This window comes from Stegostoma tigrinum, chromosome 8, assembly GCF_030684315.1.
Source record: "Stegostoma tigrinum isolate sSteTig4 chromosome 8, sSteTig4.hap1, whole genome shotgun sequence".
Taxonomy (NCBI): Eukaryota; Metazoa; Chordata; class Chondrichthyes; order Orectolobiformes; family Stegostomatidae; genus Stegostoma; species Stegostoma tigrinum.
The window spans coordinates 86758971-86781695 of NC_081361.1; the positions used below are offsets into that span (position 1 = coordinate 86758971).

The 22725-nt window shown below is 42.9% G+C and overlaps 1 protein-coding gene across 1 annotated transcript in view; it reads right to left on the reverse strand.

Annotated features, from left to right (window-relative positions):
• Positions 1 to 22725, reverse strand: part of ephx4 (epoxide hydrolase 4) — a 53795-nt gene that overhangs the window by 28777 nt on the left and 2293 nt on the right. Inside the window, exons 2-3 of the mRNA XM_048539633.2 lie at positions 19862 to 19947; positions 4065 to 4222 (exon numbers count right to left, since the gene is read on the reverse strand). Coding sequence (XP_048395590.1) covers positions 4065 to 4222; positions 19862 to 19947 — 244 coding nt within the window. The remainder of the gene's footprint in view (positions 1 to 4064; positions 4223 to 19861; positions 19948 to 22725) is intronic.

Consider the following 22725-nt stretch of genomic DNA (forward strand, 5'->3'; position numbering starts at 1 on the left):
CGAAACATTAACTTTTCTTTCTCCTCCACGGATGCTGCCAGACCTGCTGAGCTTTTCCAGCCACTTTGTTTTTGTTTACAATATATATTACACAGGCTTCCAAGGTACAAATTTTGCGGTCGATGTTGAATTATTGGTGTCAAGCATTTACTACAGTTACATTTACCCAGAGTTTTCTTTGGGACTTTGTTTGGAACATCCAATGATTAGAGATATATTTCAACGCAGTACCCTCCACATGGGATTTGAGGATTGTTGTGTACATTTCTTTAACTAATCAGACTGAAGATCCCAGGTTGAGACACATGATTTTTTTTCCTTGACAACCAGAAAACAAAATCAGGACTGTTTCTGGGTCCCAAACTGTCAGGATGAGGAATAATTACCTGTTGGGATTTCCACAGAGATGCCCTCCTTAATTGACATGGAGACAGGTTCCTTGAACAATTAAGGGCAGCTAGCAGGCTGCTGCAAACAGCTAAACTGAGATTTTCCAGTTGGACAGGAAGCTGCAGGTTGTGACGGCAAGTAACTTAACAGTGAGTGTGTTTGAACATGGAGGTGTCCACAAGCCAGTTTTAAGATAATTTTTGTGATAAAATGGTTCATGCAGACAGGCCACCACTTAAGGTCACCTCTACAGGCCTTTAGCTATTTTCGCACCCAGGCAGCATCTTTAATTCTGTCTGAAACAATGACCTGAAGCACCCAACAAATACTCACCTCCAGGTGCCCAAAATAGTCAAGTCAGCGCAGAGCACTGACAGCTTCCTTCAGTTCCATTTAACAAGGTTCTTAATGAACTGATTGCTTCTGTACTGTTTGGAGGGTAGTCCACCAGCCTTGAACGCATTTCTGTGGAATTGGGTGCAATTAGGAATGGCATCAGGAGATCAGCACAGAGACTGACATTTTTGGACCCCCTTCATCTCTGTTCTCACATCCGTGGTATTGTCACCATGCTGGTAATCCAGAACCCCTGACTAACGTTATGGCCATGTGGGTTTGAATCCCACCATGACACCTCTGGGATAACAAGGTGTAGAGCTGGATGAACACAGCAGGCCAGGCAGCATCAGAAGAGCATGGAGGCTGATGTTTCGGGTCTAGACCCTTCTTCAGAAATGTCATCAGAAATTCTTAGCGAACTCCCCACCTATGTCCGTGACACCACCCACGCCCTCCACTTCCTCCAAACCTTCCAATTCCCTGGTCCTCAACACTTCATCTTCACCATGGACGTCCACAATGCAGATGGCCTAAAAGTCCTCTGCTTCTTCTTCTCCCACAGGCCTGACTGGTACCCCTCCACCGACACCCTTATCCTCTCACCCGAACTCGTCCTCCCACTATCCGGGCACCTACATAACATCTCTGGGAATTGTTTTACACTTTACAGTATCAACATTGAGTTCTGAAAGCACCTTTGAAATTTTAACTACAAAAATATCAACCATTATTGAAAATTGAAAATCAAAATCCAAAGATGTTTTCTGAATTATTACCAAATGTGTTTAAGCATATGGGGGGGGGGGTTCAAAGCACACATTTTTTTAGAAACAGCAGCAACCACCTCCAGAGGTATCAGATTTACTTGGCAAATTGATTGCCAAGGCATACAACTATGACTAAAATTAAGCCTTTATTTTGTTTTTTTTGTAGTCCTTTGACATGCGTAGGCATGAAACAACAAGCAAATTAGATTAGATTTTTGGAAATTTACCATTATTAATACCAACTTAATGGTGAGTAGAAATTCATAATTTTGTTGCCAAGTCAAATACTGTCCATAAGACTGGAAAGCCACAATTTTCAGCAGGAATTTAATACAGTGGTAAGAAATTAGCAATTGAAAGCAACAATTAAACCAATTATTATCTCACCAAGGGAGCTGAAGAAAGTCTTGGTATAATAGCAGTTAGGCAAGAAGCCCACACAAGCTCCTTGGAAATATTTTGCTCCACTACACATGTCCAAAATCTCAAAGACTGAATGCTAGCTCTGACATTGCAGTTGAGAAACGAAAATGTAATTTTTCACAAAGGTAAATAATTCTGTTGAAAACCTAAACATTTTCCAGGATCATACGATAGGTTGGACTGAGGGAGTTCACCAATCCATTTAATCTCATTGTCCCAAAAGACCAAATTTGCTATCTTACCATTCCAGCGTCAGTTGTGATATAAACTATAATTGCATTATTAAGTCACACGCCCCACTTATGACTCAGTGACAAGAAAAGAAGTGCACAATTTCCAAATTCTAGCACAGCTGGTACTTAGTTTATCTCTGTTCTATATTAAAATGTTTAAAAATAACTGTCCCTTGTTAAACATTAAGGGACTGAATTTTCCTGGCTCATGAAAAGGAGATTGGAAGATGGGTGGGACAGTAGAGACAGTGGCCTGGGAATTAGCAGGGAGAGAGTCTGGAAAATAGTGGAGACTGCTTTCCAAACTACTGCTGCTGTTTTGGGGGTTGGGAAAACGTTTGATTAAAGAGGGCTGAAATGAAGAGTAACGCTGCAGCCATTATCTGTCAGTGACCTGAGACACATAACGAGTCCATCAGCTAAATGGTGGGAGCTTTCTCTGTGCTGGGCTGGTGGTTGTGAGATTCCGCACTGATGGGCTTCAAACATGAACAGCCAGTAGAGTTGTTTCCTCCTACATTCCCATGGGGTTCTCAACATGAATCCTGTTCACGTGAGGACACCTCAGTGCTGGATGCATTAAGTGTCCCTGACCAGTTTCTGCAATGTCTGCCTCTCCCGGTGAAGCTATTAAGGGTCCTGGCCTCCAAACCTCTGTGGCACTGACAGCCCACCCACTGTCCTTCATTAGACAACGAGAATAGAGGCAGAGAATGAGGAGGTTGCCTTCTCATCAAGCACTGAGCAGGTCTCACTGCAGCAAGAGTGGGGTCTGAATTGCATTTGAACCTGACACTGGGGTCCTGAAGCCAATGGGAATATCGAGCTTCATGTTTTAAAGTGACAAAAATATTCTTTTTTTTTAAGTGTCTGGGTGAGTGGGCTCAGTTAGATAAAGACTGGAACAAAAGGTGTGCATTCAGACCACATACCAGCTATAGTAGTTCACGGAGGCCCACCTCCTCACCTTGCCCAATGCTCGATGCTTTTAAAGCCCTATTGTGTAACCAATTGTCTGTCTCTATCTGTAATGGAGTGAGATGTCTGTGGTTTTCTGTGGTCTATGGATAATTACCATAGAGGGCAAGGTATTGATGTGGGTAGAGGATTGGCTGACTGACAGAAGGCAGAGAATGGGGATAAAAGGGTCTTTCTCAGGATGGCAGCCGTTGACTAGTGGAGCTCCACAATGGTCCATGTTGGGACCACACCTATTCATATTATACTTTAAGGATCTGGATGAAGGAATTGAAGGCATTGTTTATTCCTTAGAACTGAAATGAGGAAAAATTAATATCAGCCAGACGGTGGTGAAACTCATTGACGCAGAGGGCTGTGGAGGCCAAGTCATTGAGTGTATTTAAGACAGAGATAGATAGGCTCTTGATTAGTAAGGAAATCAAGAGTTAGGGAGAAGGTGGGAGAATGGGGTTGAGAAATATATAAGCCACGATAAAATGGTGGAGCAGACTCAATGAGCCAAATGGCCTAATTCTGCCCCTATATCTTATGGTCTTATCATAAAGATAATTGATAAATTAAAGTGTATCTATTAACAGCAGAAAAGGTGGCTCTGCATATTGCTTCTGGAATTTAATTCAGGACCCCAGTGGACTGAGAATGATTTAATACATTATTGAATCCTCAGGTTTGTAGATCCTGCTCACTGCTCCCTGGATCCCAACACATTTGTGAAGTTAGTCATGACTACAGAACAAAGCCAAAGTGCTTGGTTACAATTGGTTACAATACAAGTGGAATATCTTAATTCTGCTGGGAGATTTGCAGAGAGAAACAATAAATTGTGGAAATCAGAAATAGAAATAGAGGAAGCAGCACACTAAATCCTCTGGAGTGTAGCCACAGAACAAAGCACATCAGTGAAAGCTAGGCATCCATCCCAGAAACCTACCGAGGGATTCCACAATGTCCTTCACGTCTGTAATCAAACAATCCAGCTGGTAGTTTTCTCGACCAATGGGTGCATCTGACTCTCCGTATCCTCGTAAATCAACTGCAACCACTCGGAATTCACTCTTAAATTCTTGAAGCTGATAACGCCAAGAGTACCTGCATCAGAGAAGAAAATAATGAGTTACATGGACACTGTTTACAATCAAATAGTCTCTTGCTTTTTTTTAAAAAAAGAAAAATGAGAGCATCAAAAGTCTTCATTTTCATCTTTAGGGTGTCCCTCGTGTATACACAGCAAACGCCTGTGTTTTTAAACACAGTGTTTCAGGGCCTCTGTCAACGTTGTCCAAAAGAGTGAATAAAAACCATCTGAATTCAATCCCAAGTCCAGCAAAAATGCTCCTCTTCTTTCTGTACTCCCAAGATTATAGGAGCAGAACTAGGCCATTTTTTGGCCCATCAAGTCTGTGCAACCAATCAATCATGGCTGATATATTTCTCAATTCCATTCTCTTGCTTTCTTCCCATAACCCTCATTATTCACGAATATATCTACCTCTGTCTTAAACAGACTTAATGACTTGGCCTCTACAGCCTTCTGTGGAAATGAATTCCACAGATTAACTATCCTCTGGCTAAAGAAATCCTCCTCATTTCATTTCTAAAGCATCTCTTTGCTCTGAGGCTGTGTCCTTGTGTCCTAGTCTATCCTGCTCGTGAAAACATCTTCTCCATGTCTGCTTTATCCAGGACTCTCAGTATTCTGTAGTTTTCAGTGAGATCCTCCCTTATCCTCCAAAACTTATGTTGTTACCTTCTTCAGCTTTGTCTGATGGAATTTGTAGTTTCAAACATGTAACTTTTTGAGGTTGAACTGAATTGAAAAGGCAAACTGATAAAGAAAACAGAGACGAAGGGGTGAATCTTACTTTTTTTGTCTAAATGCTAGTTGGGTTTAATTTAGAAGATTTCTCATTGTGAGGCCTAATGTGATTTCTCACTATATCTTACTAAATTCACCTCATTTACTATGTAGCAGCTCCTGGGATATCCCAATTTAACCAGGTACCACTCCAGAACAGCTCACCACTCACTGGATATCCACTGGAAGACCAACGTCTTGAGCGAAGAACCATCGTTAAAAAACAGGTTCTCACCCAGGTAAACACTGGCATTCTGAAGCTGGTTGTGGACAAACTGTGTACATCTTGGAGAAGTAAAAGATAACGTCCTCAGGAATAGGAACAGGAGTAAGCCTTTCGGCACTTGGGCTTCTCCGCCATCCCATTAGAAGGATGGTGCCTTGATTCTCTATCAGGTCTTGGGGGGGCGGGTTCCTACTGCAGATGCTAATACAGAGGAAGGACTTCCCCAAATACCAGCAGAGGGGGCCACATCATGAGACCCTGGCAGAGATAATAGGAACTGCAGATGCTGGAGAATCGTGATAACAAGATGTAGAGATGGATGAACACAGCAGGTCAAGCAGCATCTTCAGAGCAGGAAAGCTGTCATTTCGGGGTCTAGGCCTGAAACGTCAGCTTTCCTGCTCCTAAGATGCTGTTTGGCCTGCTATGTTCATCCAGCTCTACACCTTGTTATCTTGAGACCCTGGCAGCCTGGTTTGAGGTTACCATCTGGGTCAGTGCAGTCTCCAGGTTGGGGAGGAATGGCCTGTAGTGCCACCAAAAAATTCAAAGACTTGTGCCCTGTGCCAGGATCACAGCCTACTACTGCACCCACCTCCCAACAAGGCTCATGTCCTGCCATTCTCACAACTGCCTGCAATAAATTCATGCATTCCCTCTTGCTTCTCCTGCCCCCAAACTAACCCTATATGCTCTTCACATTGCCTACGCACTCCCTCACTACCTCACCACCTTGCCCTAGCTGCACCAGCACTAGGGGCACTTCCAGCCAATTTTATCTCACTGTTCAATCCTCTGTAACTCTCACAGTAACCCCACTGTCAGTATCATTCCTCACATGCCACTTCTAACCACTGCCACAATGTCTTCTCTCTCCTGTAGTGTCTTGCAGGTATCACTCAGATGCCTCCACCTTGGCAAAGAAACAGCCTGCTCTGCCAGACCTGGTGACAGGGAGACAGGGACCCTGGCGCACACTCCAGGTGCCTCTTCCTCAAGGGAAACAGGTACGTGCCAGGAGGCACCCATCTAGAGGGAGAACCACGTGCAGAGCCCTCAAAGGTCTTAGGTCACTTCAGAGGTGGCTGGGCCTTCAACATCGATCTGCCTGCCCCCTTTGGACTCTTGGCCATTTAAGCCAAATAGCACACTTACCTCAGCAGGTCAGGGCTAGCCAGACATAAATGTTCCAGGATCATCATCAAACCTCCAGGGTCAAAGAGCTCCACTGTTGATCAGGCTCCCTCCAGCCCAGGTGCAAAGCCAGGGACAACGCTGAGACCACAGAGGGAGGGAAAGAAAGTAAAAATTCTGCCGAGGGCACTTTGGTGGCACAAGTGACAGTGCACTATATATCAAGTATCACTTTTGGATATAGCTTATTAGTTTTGCACTAAATCTGTTTGTTCCGATCTCTACGTAGCTCCGAATGTAACCGCACCAGCTTGATGCCTAGCTTCATGCCTATATAGGATGTGCCATTGATCAATGTCTGTGTGGAGAGCCTGCTATAGGTCGTGGAATCTACAGGAATAAGCTATACGCGGGACAATAAGTTGTGTTAATACCACTGATGCTGAACCTAAAACATCCTTATTCTTTTCCCGGCCTGTGTCCAAAAGTGTTAGTGTGAATGGTGTGGTCGGCAAGGAGTGAGGCAGGAGGTTTTACAACACACAGGCAGCCAATGCATTAGGAACATCAGATTTTCAGGTTCTGTGTGTAATGTTTTCCTTATAGGGACTTACATCAGTCAGTCTTGCAGCACTCCCCATTCCTCACAGCTCGAGACACAGTCTGGTACCCCACCCACTCTAGGTAGTGGTTGCAACCATTTTCCTTCTAATAGTGCAACTCATGGTGATGTCTTGGCTCGGCATGCAAGTGGGTGCTGCCTAGGCATGTTCTTGAGGCACTGGGGGAGATTGGAGAGGCAGCAGCGATGGTATCTGTGGTGGCGGCGTCAAGAAAAGGCAGCTAAGCTCTCCCAGAGAGCAAGATGGTGGGGAGTTAGGGTGGGGGTAGGTCAGTCCAGGGAAGACGGACAGGTCAAGGAGGCAGGATGAGGCCGATAGGTAGGAGGTGGGGGTGGGGCTTGAGGTGGGAGGAGTGGATAGGTGGGAGAAAGGACGGACAGGTTAGGGAGGTGGGGACAAGCTGGGCTGGTTTTAGGATGCATTAGGGAGAGGGGAGATTTTGAAGCTTGTGAAGTCCACGTGATACCATTGGGCTGCAGGTTTCCCAAGCAAAATATGAGGTGCTGTTCCTGCAACCTTCAGGTAGCATCGTTGTGGTACTGGCGGAGGCCCAGGATGGACATGTCGTCCAAGGAGTGGGTGAAGTGGTTTGTGACCGGGAGGTGCAGTTATTTGTTGTGAACCAAGCATAGCTGTTCCACAAAGCGGTCTCCAAGCATCCGCTTGCTTTCCCTAATGTAGAGGAGGCCACATCGGGAACAGCAGATACAGTATACCACATTAGCAGATGTGCAGGTGAACATCTGCTTGATGTGGAAGGGGGGTGAGGGGGCAGGTATAGGGGTAGATGTAGCACTTCCTGTAGTTGCAGGGAAAAGTGCCGGGGGTGGTGGGGCTGGTGGGGAGTGTCGGGGGGGGGGGGTGGTGGACAAGGGAGTCACGGAGAGAGTGTTCCCTCTGGAAGGCAGATAAGGGTGATGATGGAAAAATGTCTTTGGTGGTGGGGTCAGATTGCAGATGGCGGAAGTACCAGAGGATGATGCATTGGATCCAGAGGTTGGTGAGGTGGTACGTCAGGATGAGGGGGATTCTGTTTTGGTTATTATTGCTGGAAGAGGGTGTGAGGGATGAGTTGTGGGAAATGCGAGAGACACGGCCGAGGGCGTTTTTGACCACTGCGGAAGTTGTGGTCCTTGAAAAACGGGGACATCTGGGATGTCTGGGAGTGGAATGCCTCAGCTTGGGAGCAGATGCAGCGGAGGCGAAGGAATAGGGAATAGGGGATGGCATTTCTGCAGGCAAGTGGGTGGGAGGAGGTGTATTCTAGGTAGATGTGTGAGTCGGTAGGCTTGAAATGGATATTGGTTTCCAGCGATGAGGTCCAGGAAGAGAGAGAGATATCGGAGATTGTCCAGGTGAAATTAAGGTTGGGGTGGAAGGTGTTAGTAAATCATCTGAGCTCCTCGTGGGAACACGAAAAGTTAGCTTTCCTGCTCCTCTGATGCTGCTTGGCCTGCTGTGTTCATCCAGCTCCACTCCTTGTTATCTCAAAATCTCCAGCATTGGCAGTTCTTACTATCTCTGGGAGGGTGAATAGTTGTTAGTGAGGAATATTAGTGACTAACAATTTCCATTACACACCACCTGTTGTTAGCCACTAATAGTCCTCACTAACAACTATTCGCCCTCCCAGCCTGATCATTAACAAGTCTTTGTCTATCCAACTGCTCCTCTCTATCTCTTTAGGCTCTAACCTGTCATTTACTCCCACCTCCATCCCTCTCTCCTTTTTTCTGCATATAAACTGGTGTTTTCCCAGCCACCATCAGTTCAAAGGAAGGGTCACCAGACACACACACACACACACACACACACACACACACACACACACAGACCATGGTAGAAGTCATCCTGCATTTGAGAGGGAGAAGCTGGAATTGGGTGTAATGGTATTACAATTGAGTAAAGGTAACTGCAAAGTCATGAAAGAGGAGCTGGCCACAGTTGATTGGAAGGGGAGCCTAGCAGGGAAGATGGTGGAGGAACAATGGAGGGGTTTCTTGTGTAATTCGGGAGGCATAGCAGAAATTCATCCCAAATGAGAAGGAACACACTATGGGGAAGACAAGGTAGCCAAGTTGACAAGAGAAGCCAGGGACTGCATAAAAGCAACAGAAAAAGTCTACAATGTGTTGAAGATTATTGGGAGGCCAGAGAATTGGAAAGCCTTTTAAAAACCAACAGAGTGTAACTAAAAAAGCAATAGGGGGGAGAAGATGAAATATGAGGGCAACCTAGCTAGTAATATGAAAGAAGATTGCAGGATATTTTGTGATCAGAGATAATGGGAGCTGCAGACGCCGGAGAATCGAGATAACAAAGTGTGGAGCTGGATGAACACAGCAGGCCAAGCAGCATCTCAGGAGCACAAAAGCTGACGTTTCAGGCGTAGACCCAGGGTCTAGGCCCAAAACATCAGCCTTTGTGCTCCTAAGATGCTGCTTGGCCTGTTGTGTTCATCCAGCTCCACACTTTGTAATGCAGGGAGGCAAAAGAAGACATTTCAACACTGGAAAATGAAGCTGAAGATGTAGCAATAGGAAACAAAGAAGTGGCAGAGGGACTGGATAGGTACTTTGCATCAATCTTCAAGGTGGGAGATGCCAGGAGCATACCAGCAGCAGATTCAAACTGGGTCCCCAGAACACTACCTGAGTTTCTGCATTCACAATCTAGTCAGAATACCACAATGCCATGCCTCCCCTTTTGGCATTTGGTCTGCTTTGTTTGACCCTTGTAGGCTAAAATTGCTTCAGTTTTAAAGTATGGAATCTTCTGATCTCATTCTTTCAGTAAGTAAGTGGGATTTTGAATTTTTTTATTCCAACCGAGATGGTAACATATGGCATCAGCAAATGGAGAACGCTGCAGGATTACACTCATTAGCTGATCCCTTCAGTGATATCAAGATCAAGAGATAATTGTGGCTTGTAGCAACTGTTGTTATTTTTACATTTAAAAGTTTTATAAATACTCCATATATGTGTATATATGAAACTCATCCAAGAATAAACTCCTTTTGGCTTCTAATGTCAAACTGTAGCAATTTATGCAATGATTGATATTGCACAGAAAATCTGAAATTTCCAGTGTAGGAAATACAATATTTACTATCAGCATTCTGCAAAATTACTTAAATCTCCACTGCAAAAAATGTACTTTCTGCACTTTTATTTACACTTACAAACAGCAAAGTGGAATTCTGCACTTAACCACATTTAACTTTATTCTTATTCCAAATACCTGTTTTTGTACATGTACACACGTACATGAAGTGATCTAAGCACACTTGAATAACATACTGGTAAGGTCACGGGACGATTAATCCAGAACCTGGGGTAATGGGTTCGAATCCCATCATAGGAGATAGTGAAGTTTGAATTCATAAAATGCTAATGAAACTACTGTCAATTGTTGTAAAAGCCCAACTGGCTTGCAAGTGTCCGTTATGGAAGAAATCTGCTGTCTTTACCTGTTCTAGCCTACATGTGACTATAGATGTAGACAATTCTTAACTGCCCACTGAGCAATTAGGGATTGGCAATAAATGGTGGCCTAGTCAGTAATGCCCATGTCCTCCAAACAAACAAAATAACCATCTCCAGAGATAATGGGAACTGCAGATGCTAGAGAATCCGAGATAACAAAGTGTGGAGCTGGATGAACACAGCAGGCCAAGCAGCATCTTAGGAGCACAAAAGCTGACGTTTTGGGCCTAGACCCTTCATCAGAAAAGGGGGATGGGGAGAGGGTTCTGAAATAAATAGGGAGGGGGGGAGGCGGATCAAAGATGGATAGAGGAGAAGATAGGTGGAGAGGAGACAGACAAGTTAAAGGGGCAAGGATGGAGCCTGTAGAGGTGAGTGTAGGTGGGGGATAGGGAGGGGATAGGTCAGTCCAGGGAAGATGGGGGTGAAGGGGGTGGGATGAGGATAGAAGGTAGGAAGTGGAGGTGTGGCTTGAGGTGGGAAGAGGGGTGAGGTGAGAGGAAGAGCAGGGTAGGGAGGCGGAGACTAGCTGGGCTGGTTTTGGGATGCAGTTGGGGGAGGGGAGATTTTGAAGCTTGTGAAATCCACATTGATACCATTGGGCTGCAGGGTTCCCAAGCGGAATATGAGTTGCTGTTCCTGCAACCTTTGGGTGGCATCATTGTGGCAGTGCAGGAGGCACAGGATGAAAATGTCATCTAAGGAGTGCAAGGGGGAGCTGAAATGGTTCGCGACTGGGAGGTGCAGTTGTTTGTTGTGAACCAAGCGTAGATGTTCCGCAAAGCGGTCCCCAAGCCTCCGCTTGGTTTCCCTGGGGGTACAGCGGATGCAGTATACCACATTGGCAGATGTGCAGGTGAACATCTGCTTGATGTGTAAAGCCTTCTTGGGACCTGGGATGGGAGTGAGGGAGGAGGTGTGGGGGCAAGTTTAGCACTTCCTGCGGTTGCAGGGGAAAGTGCTGGGTGTGGTGGGGTTGGAGGGGAGTGTGGAGCGGACAAGGGAGTCACAGAGAGAGTGGTCCCTCTGGAAAGAGACAAGGGTGGGGATGGAAAAATGTCTTTGGTGGTGGGGTCGGATTGTAGATGTCAGAAGTGTCAGAGGATGATGCATTGAATCCGGAGGTTGGTGGGGTGCTATGTGAGGATGAGGGGGATTCTGTTTTCGCGGTTATTGCGGGGATGGGGTGTGAGGGATGAGTTGCGGGAAATGCAGGAGACATGGTCGAGACATATGGCATCAGCAAATGGAGAACTCTGCTGGATTACACTCATTAGCTGATCCCTTCAGTGATATCATGATCAAGAGATAATTGTGGCTTGTACACCCAGGCACTTCAATCCGCCTCCCCCTCTCTCCCTATTTATTTCAGAACCCTCTCCCCATTCCCCTTTTCTGATGAAGGGTCTAGGCCCAAAACGTCAACTTTTGTGCTCCTAAGATGCTGCTTGGCCTGCTGTGTTCATCCAGCTCCACACTTTGTTACAACCATCTCCAAATGCAATGTAATAAAAATGAATTCAGATCATTCACTCATCTCAAAGCAATAACATTTATTCAAAGATATTTTTCAGTTTTATTTTGAATTACCAAATTTTCAGAAGTATCATTAACCTTTTTTTAATTGAAACAGCCTTGGGAACAAAATGCCATAGTGCAAAACTTCTTTATCTACAGCAAAAATAAATGCGTTGCATATCTTCCTAGAACAGAAGAATTAATGTGCTTATAATAGGAATGATCCATGATGGAGAATGTGGTGTAAGGACATTCTATACTTCTAGTCAAATGTCCTACATGTATGGTGCTGCTGTCTGCTCCATTTGAGACTGAGAGAACAGTTGGGCTGATCTAATATTTCAAACCCGATTGCTAAGAGACTGTCTGGGAACTTTGGAAGTTAACAGCAATGGTGGCCACTCATCTTGGGGTGTTTGCTGGCTCCTTGTTAAGTCTAGAGCCCTAGTCACTTGCCAAAAGTTTGTGTATTGTTACGGTTCAAATAATTTTCAAACTAACATGCAATGGTCTCTACTTCAATTACCTATCAAAAAGCACTTTGTCCCTGAACAATGCTTAGTGTAATCAAACTTCTGTTCTCTCTCCTCGGAAGTTGATGAAAACTTGACACTGACTACCTTACCAGATGAACTGCTCTTCCCAAGTAACCCTATCCACCTTATCAAAGCCGTCAGAATTTTTAAAAAACTCTATTAAATCTCTTTAGCCTTTCTGTGCGAGCAGAAACAGTTTGAGTATTTCCTCTTTGCTACTGTTTCTAATTTCTGGCATTATCAGGATGAATCTATACACGCAGGACTTTAATGGCCTTTTCGCTACAGATGTAAAATAATTTGTGTTGATTTTATTTAAATATGTGGGCAACTAATAGAATTGTCTGACTTTTGTATACACAAAGCTCATGTATTCAGATGATTAAATATTCACCATTTAAGAAGGGGCAAGAATTCAGCAGCAGTTATAGTGGAATGGGCAAAAAAGAGTGACGGTGTAAATCTGTACAAGTTTTGGGACTATAATTATACACCGAATGGATGAATATTAGATAATACAGAAAAACAAGGAAAATTGCCTTTCACAAGGCATTAAAAGCAGCAACTCAAGTGGATAAGGCAGTGAAGGTCCCTCCAACATAGGGACAACGTTGAGATAACAGAAGGTACACATCAGAGTAACTGGGACACAGCTAAAAGAAATTGCTAAAATGAAGAAAACATTGGAAAAGTTAGAAGATAAAATTGAAGAGTGATTAATTTTATAGAGTTGTTTAAAATTATGACGCAAGTGGAGGATAAAGATCTTGGACTAGTTAGGCCAAATGGCTTGCCTCAATATTTTAATTTACATGTAACTCTATGTTACAGTCAAGTTTGAGAGTTAATTGGGATTGGAATGTTCAGTTATGTTGTGGGAAATGTAAACATTTTTATTAAATAATTCTATTTTAAAATTACAGCTGAATTTTACACAAGATATTCTGAAATACTTGGGTTCCATTTTAGAGGATGTTCTGAATATTATAAATTCTAATATGAAACTGTAATGCCTGAAAGTATAGGCATGGTACACCAGGACCGTGCAATATTTTACTAACTATTCAAATTTATTCTGTAGACAAAATGAAATTCATTCAGTCAATCAAAATTAGATCCAGGACAGGAAGGTTTGAAAAATAAATGATACAAATATTTTAGCTTACCATGATAATTTTTTTTCTGAGAATATTGAAAACTCAGATACAATGACTTTAAAAGTGCTGTAGCTATAGAGTACTTGGAATGTTGGTTTTGGGACGCTGGAACTGAAAAGTACACATCTGGAACACTTGAACTTAACTTGAATCAGCTTAATCTCTTTTTACTGTGAAAAAGACCATCTGCATGTTACAATGTCTCATATGTAGGGCAGTTGACTATAAATATAGAATGCCCTAGCACTACAGTCTTCATTGTAGGACATTCCCATTGTAAATATATTAAGAATGTCCTTGTGTTTTAGTTTGATATGCAGGGGACTTTCACTGTAAATATAGCATTTTCAGTATTACAGATTTTTTTTAACCAAGGCTGTTTTAGTACAATGGAAACATAGCTTAAGGACTCTTGTGGAACTGACCATCTTCATACTGTGGTCGAAATTGTACCACCAGACAAATGAGCAACAGACTTTCCAAAAACTAATGTCTGCTCCAGAAACCCTCGCTCAGTAATTGATGACCAACTGTGCACACTAGAGACAGTGATCCAAGCAATTACATTATTTGCAATGTATCTCTACAGGCAGGTTGAGAGATGCACAAAGCTTTGTTGTTGGATTTCTTCCTGAACAGTTGGCCTGATACAGAACACTGGGGTGTACTTGTATGAGCTCTTGTGTGCTTGCAAAAAACACAAAAACAAGATTTAAGCACAAGCAGTTCTTGAGTGCTGCTGCAAAAAGTCTGACTGAGAGTCTGCAGCTTGACCATATCTTTTCGATGTTGGAGAGGGCAACCTGTAATAATGAGCAAATCAGCATCTTTCTGTTCATTAGACTGCATGGGTGATATTTTATTTGACTAACAACCAATTCAGTTTCAGATTTAGAATAGGGCCCCTTGAGTTTGCACTTTATTTAACTCAGGAACAGAAGGTAAGAATTTCTCCATACAATTTGCCAAACAGGATTTCAATTTTCCACGTTTGGCGGATATAGCTATTTTAGAATGCAGAATTGGTAACAGTGATAAGAAATGTCAGCTTTTCTTCATTTTATTTCCACCACCAGGAAAACACCCATGTGGTCAATTGAATATTTTTAAGCACCACATGCCCTCTTGCCAATGACTCCAAAGTAACCATGGAAAATGGGCAGGCAGTTAGCAGAGATGACTTACTCCATGGCCCACTGCCTGGACCTATTTATAACCAGATTGGCCAAGCCCAGGAGCAGACCTGAGGAGGTCCTCCAATCTGACCACACATTTTTGGACCAGGTGCCCAAAGATCAGGAGCATCCAGCTAAAATGCAACCAAAAATACAACAGAAGGTTTTGTAAATAACTAAAAGGTGAGTGCAAATGCCCCCAACCAATATATACATGGTCCAAGGACTCCACAATGCCTCAAAATAAACAGCTATGCTGGGTGTCCATGAGCCACTGTAATCTGCAGCTATAACATAAGAACATAAGAACTAGGAGCAGGAGGAGGCTATCTGGCCCCTCAAGCCTGCCCCGCCAATTAATAAGATCATGGCTGATTTTTTAGAGGCTCAGCTCCAATTACCTGCCTGCTCACCATAACCCTTAATTCCTTTACTGTTCAAAAATGTATCTAGCCTTGCCTTAAAAACATTCAGCGAGATAGCTTCAACCGCTTCACTAGGCAGGGAATTCCACAGATTCATAATCCTTTGGGTGAAGAAGTTCCTCTTGACCTCAGCGTTACATCTGCTTCCCTTTACTTTGAGACTCACCCCCTAGTCCTAGTTTCACCTGCCAGTGGAAACAACCTCCCTGCCTCCACTTTACCTATTCCCTTCATAATCTTATATGTTTCTATAAGATCTCCCCTCATTCTTCTGAATTCCAATGAGTATAATCCCAGTCTACTCAGTTTCTCCTCATAATCTAACCCTCTCAACTCAATAATAGACTGCTGTATGCAATACCCTCCAGCCCCGGTTCCCAGTGGAAACAGGGAGGCCTCCCATGTAGACAGCCCTCCCCTGGGGATCCCCACAGTCTGGCAGCAAGTAAGCACATTAAGGCATGTCTGGGTGGCAGACGTAAGAGTTGAGGTAGATGGTGTGCAGCAGCAGCCTGTACAAGATGTGCCATTTAACCTCCCTAAATGACACACAACACATACTCAAGAGGCAGCTCAAGCTGTGAGGCACAGGCTCCCGAGGACCCTGGGGACAATGTGAAATTTCAACCAAACATACTTGCCCCATTCCTGCCTCCTTGATCTGTCTGTCTTCCCTCCCACCTACCTGTCCCTCCCTTCTCACTGATCAACTCCCATTCCAAATCCATATCTACACTCACCTTTACTGGCTTCACCCCCACCTCCTTGACCTGTCTGCTCCTCTATCCTTTTTCCATCATCACCTCCCCCCCTCTATTTATTTCTGAGCCCCCTTCCCCTCCCCCATTTCTGAAGAAGCGTCCAGACCCTAAACATCAGCTTTCCTGCTCCTCTAATGCTGCTTGGCCTGCTGTGATAACAAGGTCTACACCTTGTTATCTCAGGGGTACACACAGATATGCTTCAGGCGCACACCTGAGCATCATCCAAAAGGTGCACAACATTGAGTCCATCCATCACTGTTTTCAGGTGTTGGATGGTGTAGGCTGTAAGCTGGGCATCCACCACCATCCTACTTGCCAATTCCTGTGGCAGCATCCAGCCCATGCCTCTGCCACCTAGCACATCCCTCACTCTGGTCAACCCCGTGGCCACAGTCCTCCTTTCTGCCAGCCACTTGAACCTGTGACGATGAAGGTGCAGATTCCTGAGAAATGACTCTCTGACGGTAGCCACTGTGCCAGGTTTCTTTAATGTTATAAATTATCTTAGCCACCTGTAATGATTGCAATAACATCAGCCAGTTGTAACTCATTGAATATGAGTTCCCTGATTGGGGCTGTTAATCTGGTCAAATCAGCAGGGAGCCCTGGCTGACAATAAAAAAAAGCAGTCAGATATTCTGAGGGAGCTGGATCAGTGTCAAGGACTTTCCACATGTTGGTGATGGGATACTAGCTTCTCGAGTTATTTCACCACCGACACCTTTTATTAGCTCAATTAGATTTCACCATTTAGTCAAGGTGAGAAGCTTTGTCCAATGGACAGAAAATCTAATCCAAGGAGAAAAACTTCTCAACTGGATAATTTACATCTCATTAATCAGACCTTGCTGGGAAACATCATAGTCCATTTTTCTGAATGAACCACCAGACTTGCTTTATTATTATCATAGAATCCCTACAGTGCGGAAATAGGCCCTTCAGCCCAACAAGTCCACACCAAACCTCAGAGCATCCCACCACCCAGACCCGTCACCTTATAACCCACCTAATCTACACATTCCTGAACACTACGGGCAATTTAACATGGCCAATCCACCTAACTATGGACTGTGGGAGGAAACCAGAGCACCCAGTGGAAACACACGCAGACACAGGAAGAATGTGCAAACTCCACATAGACAGTTGTCCAAGGCTGGAATTGAACCTGGGTCCCAGCTGCTGTGAAGCAGCAGTGCTAAACACTAAGCCACCATGCCGCCTAAGTAGATAACATCGTAGATAACACTCTATGTTGAGGCACAATTCAACTTTATCTGCAGTAATTTTTGTCTGGTTTCAAGTTCCAAAGAAGGGTCACTGAGCTCAAATCATTAACTTTGTTCTCCTTCCACAGATGCTGCCAGACCTGCTGAGGTCCTCTAGCACTTACTGTTTTTATTTCAATTTTGTCTATACTTGCATGCAGAAATTTTGGGACAGCACTTTTCAGATGGAGAGCTCATGGTTAGGGAAGAGGTGATGTCATCAGCAAAGATTGTGTTCATTTTCAATATCATTGATGATTATGAGTAACAAAGTGGGCCCAAGTTTATTTGGATGAAAGCATGATGTGTAGATAATATGGTTAAATGATAAACTTCCATTTGTGATGAGCCAATCTGAGAAAGTTGTATACTCTGTTCCAAGGCTCATCAAATATGTAATAAAATGCTAACTTCACAGTACAGACAAAATATTGTCCACTATCAAAAGTTATTGAATTGTGAAAAAGGAAAGTGATATTACAGGGTGGAGTCAGCATAGCTTTGTCAAGGGAAGGTCACGCCTGACAAATCTGTTTGAATTCTTTATTTAAGCAAATTAAACAAGAGTGCCAGTTGACATGATCTATTTGGATTTCCAAAAGGTGCTGCGCAGGAGGCTGTTAAGTAAGATTACAGCCCGTGGTGTTAGGGGCAAGGTACTGGCATGTAAAGAGAGTCAGCCAACAGGCAGAAAGCAGAGAGTGGGGATAAAGGGGTAGTTTTCAAGATGGTAGCTGGTGACTAGTGGAGTTCCACAAGGGTCAGAGTTGAGATCACAGCTATTCACTTGATACATCAACAATCTGGACTTAGAAACCAAGGGCGTTGTTGCTAAGTTTGCAGATGACACAAAGATAGGTGAAGGGACAGGTATTGTTGAAGAAGCTGGGAGGCTGCATAAGGAATTTGACATGCTAGAAGAGTGGTCAAAGAAATGGCAGATGGAATACAATGTGGGCAAGTGTAACGGTATGCACTTTGGTAAGATAAATTATTTTCTAAATGGGGAATGGCTTCGAAAACCTGAGGGAAATTTGCAGATCAAAGGGACTTGGCAGTCCTTATCTTACGGTCTTATGGAAGACCTTCATGCTACTCATTATTATAGGTTGAGCATTCTCACTGTTAAGATGTGCAGGTTAGGCTTTGAGAAAGGCAGGGTTATAGGGAAAGAGTAGGTACAGGAATTGATCTTGGTGAGATGCTCTACTGAGAGTTGGCGTGGCCTCAATGGGCTGAATGGCCTGTTTCCACACTGTAGGGATTCTGTGATTCAATGACTAAGTTCTGAATAGCTATATCATATCAACCTTGTACAATTATTGCGATATTGATGTTTGGGGCTGTTTTTGGACTGGTGATTGGTGGAACAACTGTGAAATACACCCCTCATCCCAGAGCAGAAACTAACCATATCTCAACTCCTGGTCTCCTTATAAAATCACAAGTGGGTTTCCAACTCCATCACTGAACTTACAGGAAAACCTTCTCTCTTGCAGCATCTAAACAGAGCAGAAATACAACTTTTAAAGCAAAATTGTATGTTCTTCAATGAGATTTTATTGTTTGGCTGTGAGGAAAGGCAAGTGCTCAAATGTTTCACAGATGTGGTCGCTTGAGGTCCTGCTGGAAGAGCTTAGTGAGAAAGGAGCAAGTTATCTTAGGAGCCCAGGCTTGGTGAATCCAAAAACACCCATTGCACCAGACACGGAAAGACATGGCTAAAACTCTCACAGCAGGAGCGTTATCTTTAGGACTTGGTTCCAATGCAAGCAGTGCTTCAATGAGCTCTCACAACTAACAAACGTGTTTACATTTCTCTCTCTCTCTCTCTCAACAACACATGACAGATATTACAAGGCATCATACACCTCCAGACGAAATTCTACAATACCCTTTCACCCTCATTACAATGATAATAATAACATTGACTTGAGTATTAATTAGAATTAGAAATAGAATTAAGTTTTATTGTCACGTACTCAAGTACGGGGGTACTGAGAAAAATTTACAAGGTTGCCATGCATGGCACTATCTTAGGTACAAGGAAGCTTGGTATGAAACCTTAGATACAATGTATAAAAATAAAGGAATAAGTTAGAAGTTCAATATTACCGTTCTTCTCAGTATAAAGTAAATAATAAATAAAATTAAAATTTCCAAATTACAGTCCTTCTTTAGCCATGGACCTGAAGCCACAGTAAAATAAGCAGTGAAGCATATACTCCTAAACTTATCGAAAGTAACACATGCTCTGGAGCTCCAGATATCTATAATTCAGTATGCATTATAGATTATAGTTTAAACACAACACCAAGTCAAGTAGCTGCAAGACAGTTACTGGGAATGATGGTAATTATGGTTCGGTGAAACATTCAAAGCAATACATTTCTTAATGTTCTTCTGCCTTGGGGATTGCTGCTGGGAAATCAGTCAAATTGTATCAGATGCAGTACGAATATTTTTATATAGTAGTCAGATTCACATAATAAAGGAGTAGGGTTGCAAAATCTTCAATTGGTACAAACTATTTATTTAGTAGAGTAAAAACAAAGATATTACCAGAACTCCGGGAATCCATGCAGCAATAGCATAAGGGGTTTTCCCCTTTCCCCAGCAGCAACATAGTGAAACCGTAATCCTGACTCCTGGAAATTTACAGAAAGAAAGAAAAATCGAGTATAATATATGCCATCCATTTTAGAACAGCAAGTAGCAGTTTAAAAAAAAATTAGTATACACATGTGCTGCATCCACCAGGTGCACTAGAAATTAGAGTTACCAAGTACACCAGTGTTATTGGATCAGGCTGAAATCATGATATAAAACAATAAGTAATCTTTATATTCTATACCAGTCCACAGGAATAAACAAACTGGAGTGTATTGTAGTTCCCTGAATAAATCAGGCATTCAACAAAATAGGAGCAATGTGGTGTGAAGTTTAGGGGACAATTTTGACGTTGTAGGTAATGATATAGAAATACAGAAACATAGAAAATAGGTGCAGGAGGAGGCTATTTGGCCCCTCAAGCCTGCACCACTATTCAATACGATCATGGCTGATCATGCAATCTCAGCATCCCATTCCCGCCCTATGCCTATACCCCTTGGTCCCTTTAGCCATAAGGGCCACGTCCAGCTCCCTCTTGAGTATATCTAATGAATTGGCCTCTACAGCTTCCTGTGGGAGAGAATTCCATATGTTCACAACTCTTTGAGTGAAGAAATTCTTCCTCATCTCAGTCCTCAATGGCTTACCCCTTATTATTAGACTGTGATCCCTTGCTCTGGACTTCCCCAACATCAGAAACATTCTTCTTGTATCTAGCCTGTCCAGTCCCATCAAACCTCCTTACTGAAATATATAAAGGGGCAATAAGGGCAATTTCTCCCTTATCAACATTCTATCTCGGAGCTGTCTACATCCCAAGTTCATTCAGCACTCCATCAGGAGGCATGGTTTTGCCTTTCTCTCTGGTATGAAAGATTACAAGCTCCACATGGTAACTCATGGGTACCAACACCCTTCCTAATCCTTACTCCCTTCATTTCCAACATCATCTCTTCCTCAAATCTCAATCCTTGGTCACACTTTCCCTTCTTTTCTCCCTCCATTCACCACGTCTCCTCCATTACACATTTAAAGACTTCTACATTTTATTGATATGCTTTGGTGATATATATGATTATCACTCATCTTTAACATTGTGAACCAAAATGCATTTTCCCATTTTGCGTGGAAGTTGTACATTTTTTATTTCTTTTCATATGGTCCAGATTCATCATTCTTATCATTATTGCTTCACCTTATGTTCATATGATACCACTCTGCTGCTGCTCATACTGCAGGTTTCTGGTAGGTTTCTGGATCTATGTCTCTGAAATATCCAGAATATTACTTGCTGCTTTCAAGTGTGGAGGCACAGGAGGTCACTTCTGCAGTCATGATTTGTTTCTGAGACCCCAGTTTGGTTTGTGCAGTTAAGTATTGGATGTGGAGGCACAGCTGTATTTCGCATAACTTTTCCTATCAGATAAAAGCTGAAGGTAAAAATTGCAGCTCTGTAGAGAATGGGCAGAGGAATGGGATTAGCTGACCTGTTCTTGCAGAGTTCATGATGGGCTGAATAGCCTCCTATGCTTCTGGTACTGTAACGTATTGGCTTCGCAAATCAGTTTCTAATATATTTGTTATTTATTTGCCCACATTGCCATCACAGAAGTTACTTTACCCTGCAATGATAATCCAACTGAAACACAATGCAACATGCTGGCAAAGCCTGATAAGAATGTGTGCTTTTCTCTAGCTGAGTGGCTTCCAGAAGTGGTGTGATGATTGACAGGCACACGCTGAAGGAACACAGGCAGAAGGTGAGATCAACTGTCAGAGACGCTGTGATCCACTAATTGATTGCAATCTATATGCTGGAGGCTTTCATTGCAATCTGAGATTAGTTACATTATTTCCAGTGATATTAAAGCATTATTGCAATTTTAGCCCTCAATATTTGTTCCGAACTAAATAGAGCATCCATTACCATTTTTACCTTGTTAGTACTTTCAAATTAAAATTAATCACCATTAAAACCCTATCATTGTACGTAATCTGAACCATTTTTGCAATTTTTCAGCAAAAACAGAATATATAATTCTTTGCAGTTACTAAACCAAAGTAACTTATTACAATTAAAGTTTTAAGAAAAGATTATAATAATAGCAGTGAATAAATAAGCATAACATGATCTAATTTGATAGAACAGGAAGCATCCATGCATTATTAAATCCGCACTTAAAATGACTATGATGCACCATGGTAACTAGGAATGTATAGGTGACCCTAATTGCTCTAGATTCTAGTGTCCTCCTCCACATCTCTTCCCCTTTCATCGCTTACACCCACATCCTCCCCCCCCAATTCAGATAACTTCTTTCTCAATCCTTGAGCTACAGAACAGCGTGGGAAGATTACAGAGCTTCTACAGTATCTTTCATATAATGATATTTTACTAAGAGCTGTGAACAATCCTGAAAACAACATGGTCCTTAACATCGAGCATATTTTTCCTGCTCTATCCTCATCTTCAATTTCTCCAACATTCTCATTTTCTTGCATTTCAAATATTCTCTTTCATCTTCCACTTGCTGGTTATTTCTGGGTCCTGCTTTCTTTTCTTATGAAGACCTCTGTCTCTGGGCCATTGGATGTTTTGAAGATCTCCATTATTCAGGTTAGCCATTATCCACCGATTAATCCATTCCCAGCTAAACCTTGTTCACTTTGTGACTCTAAGATATTTTCTGCTTTCAAAGCCCTCAATTCAACAAAAGGAACTACCTCAACCACCCAACCCATCAATTGTGCTTTGTGTCCATTCCTCTTCTACATGTCTCTTGATTCATCCTGGAGAGGTAACTCCCTCTGGA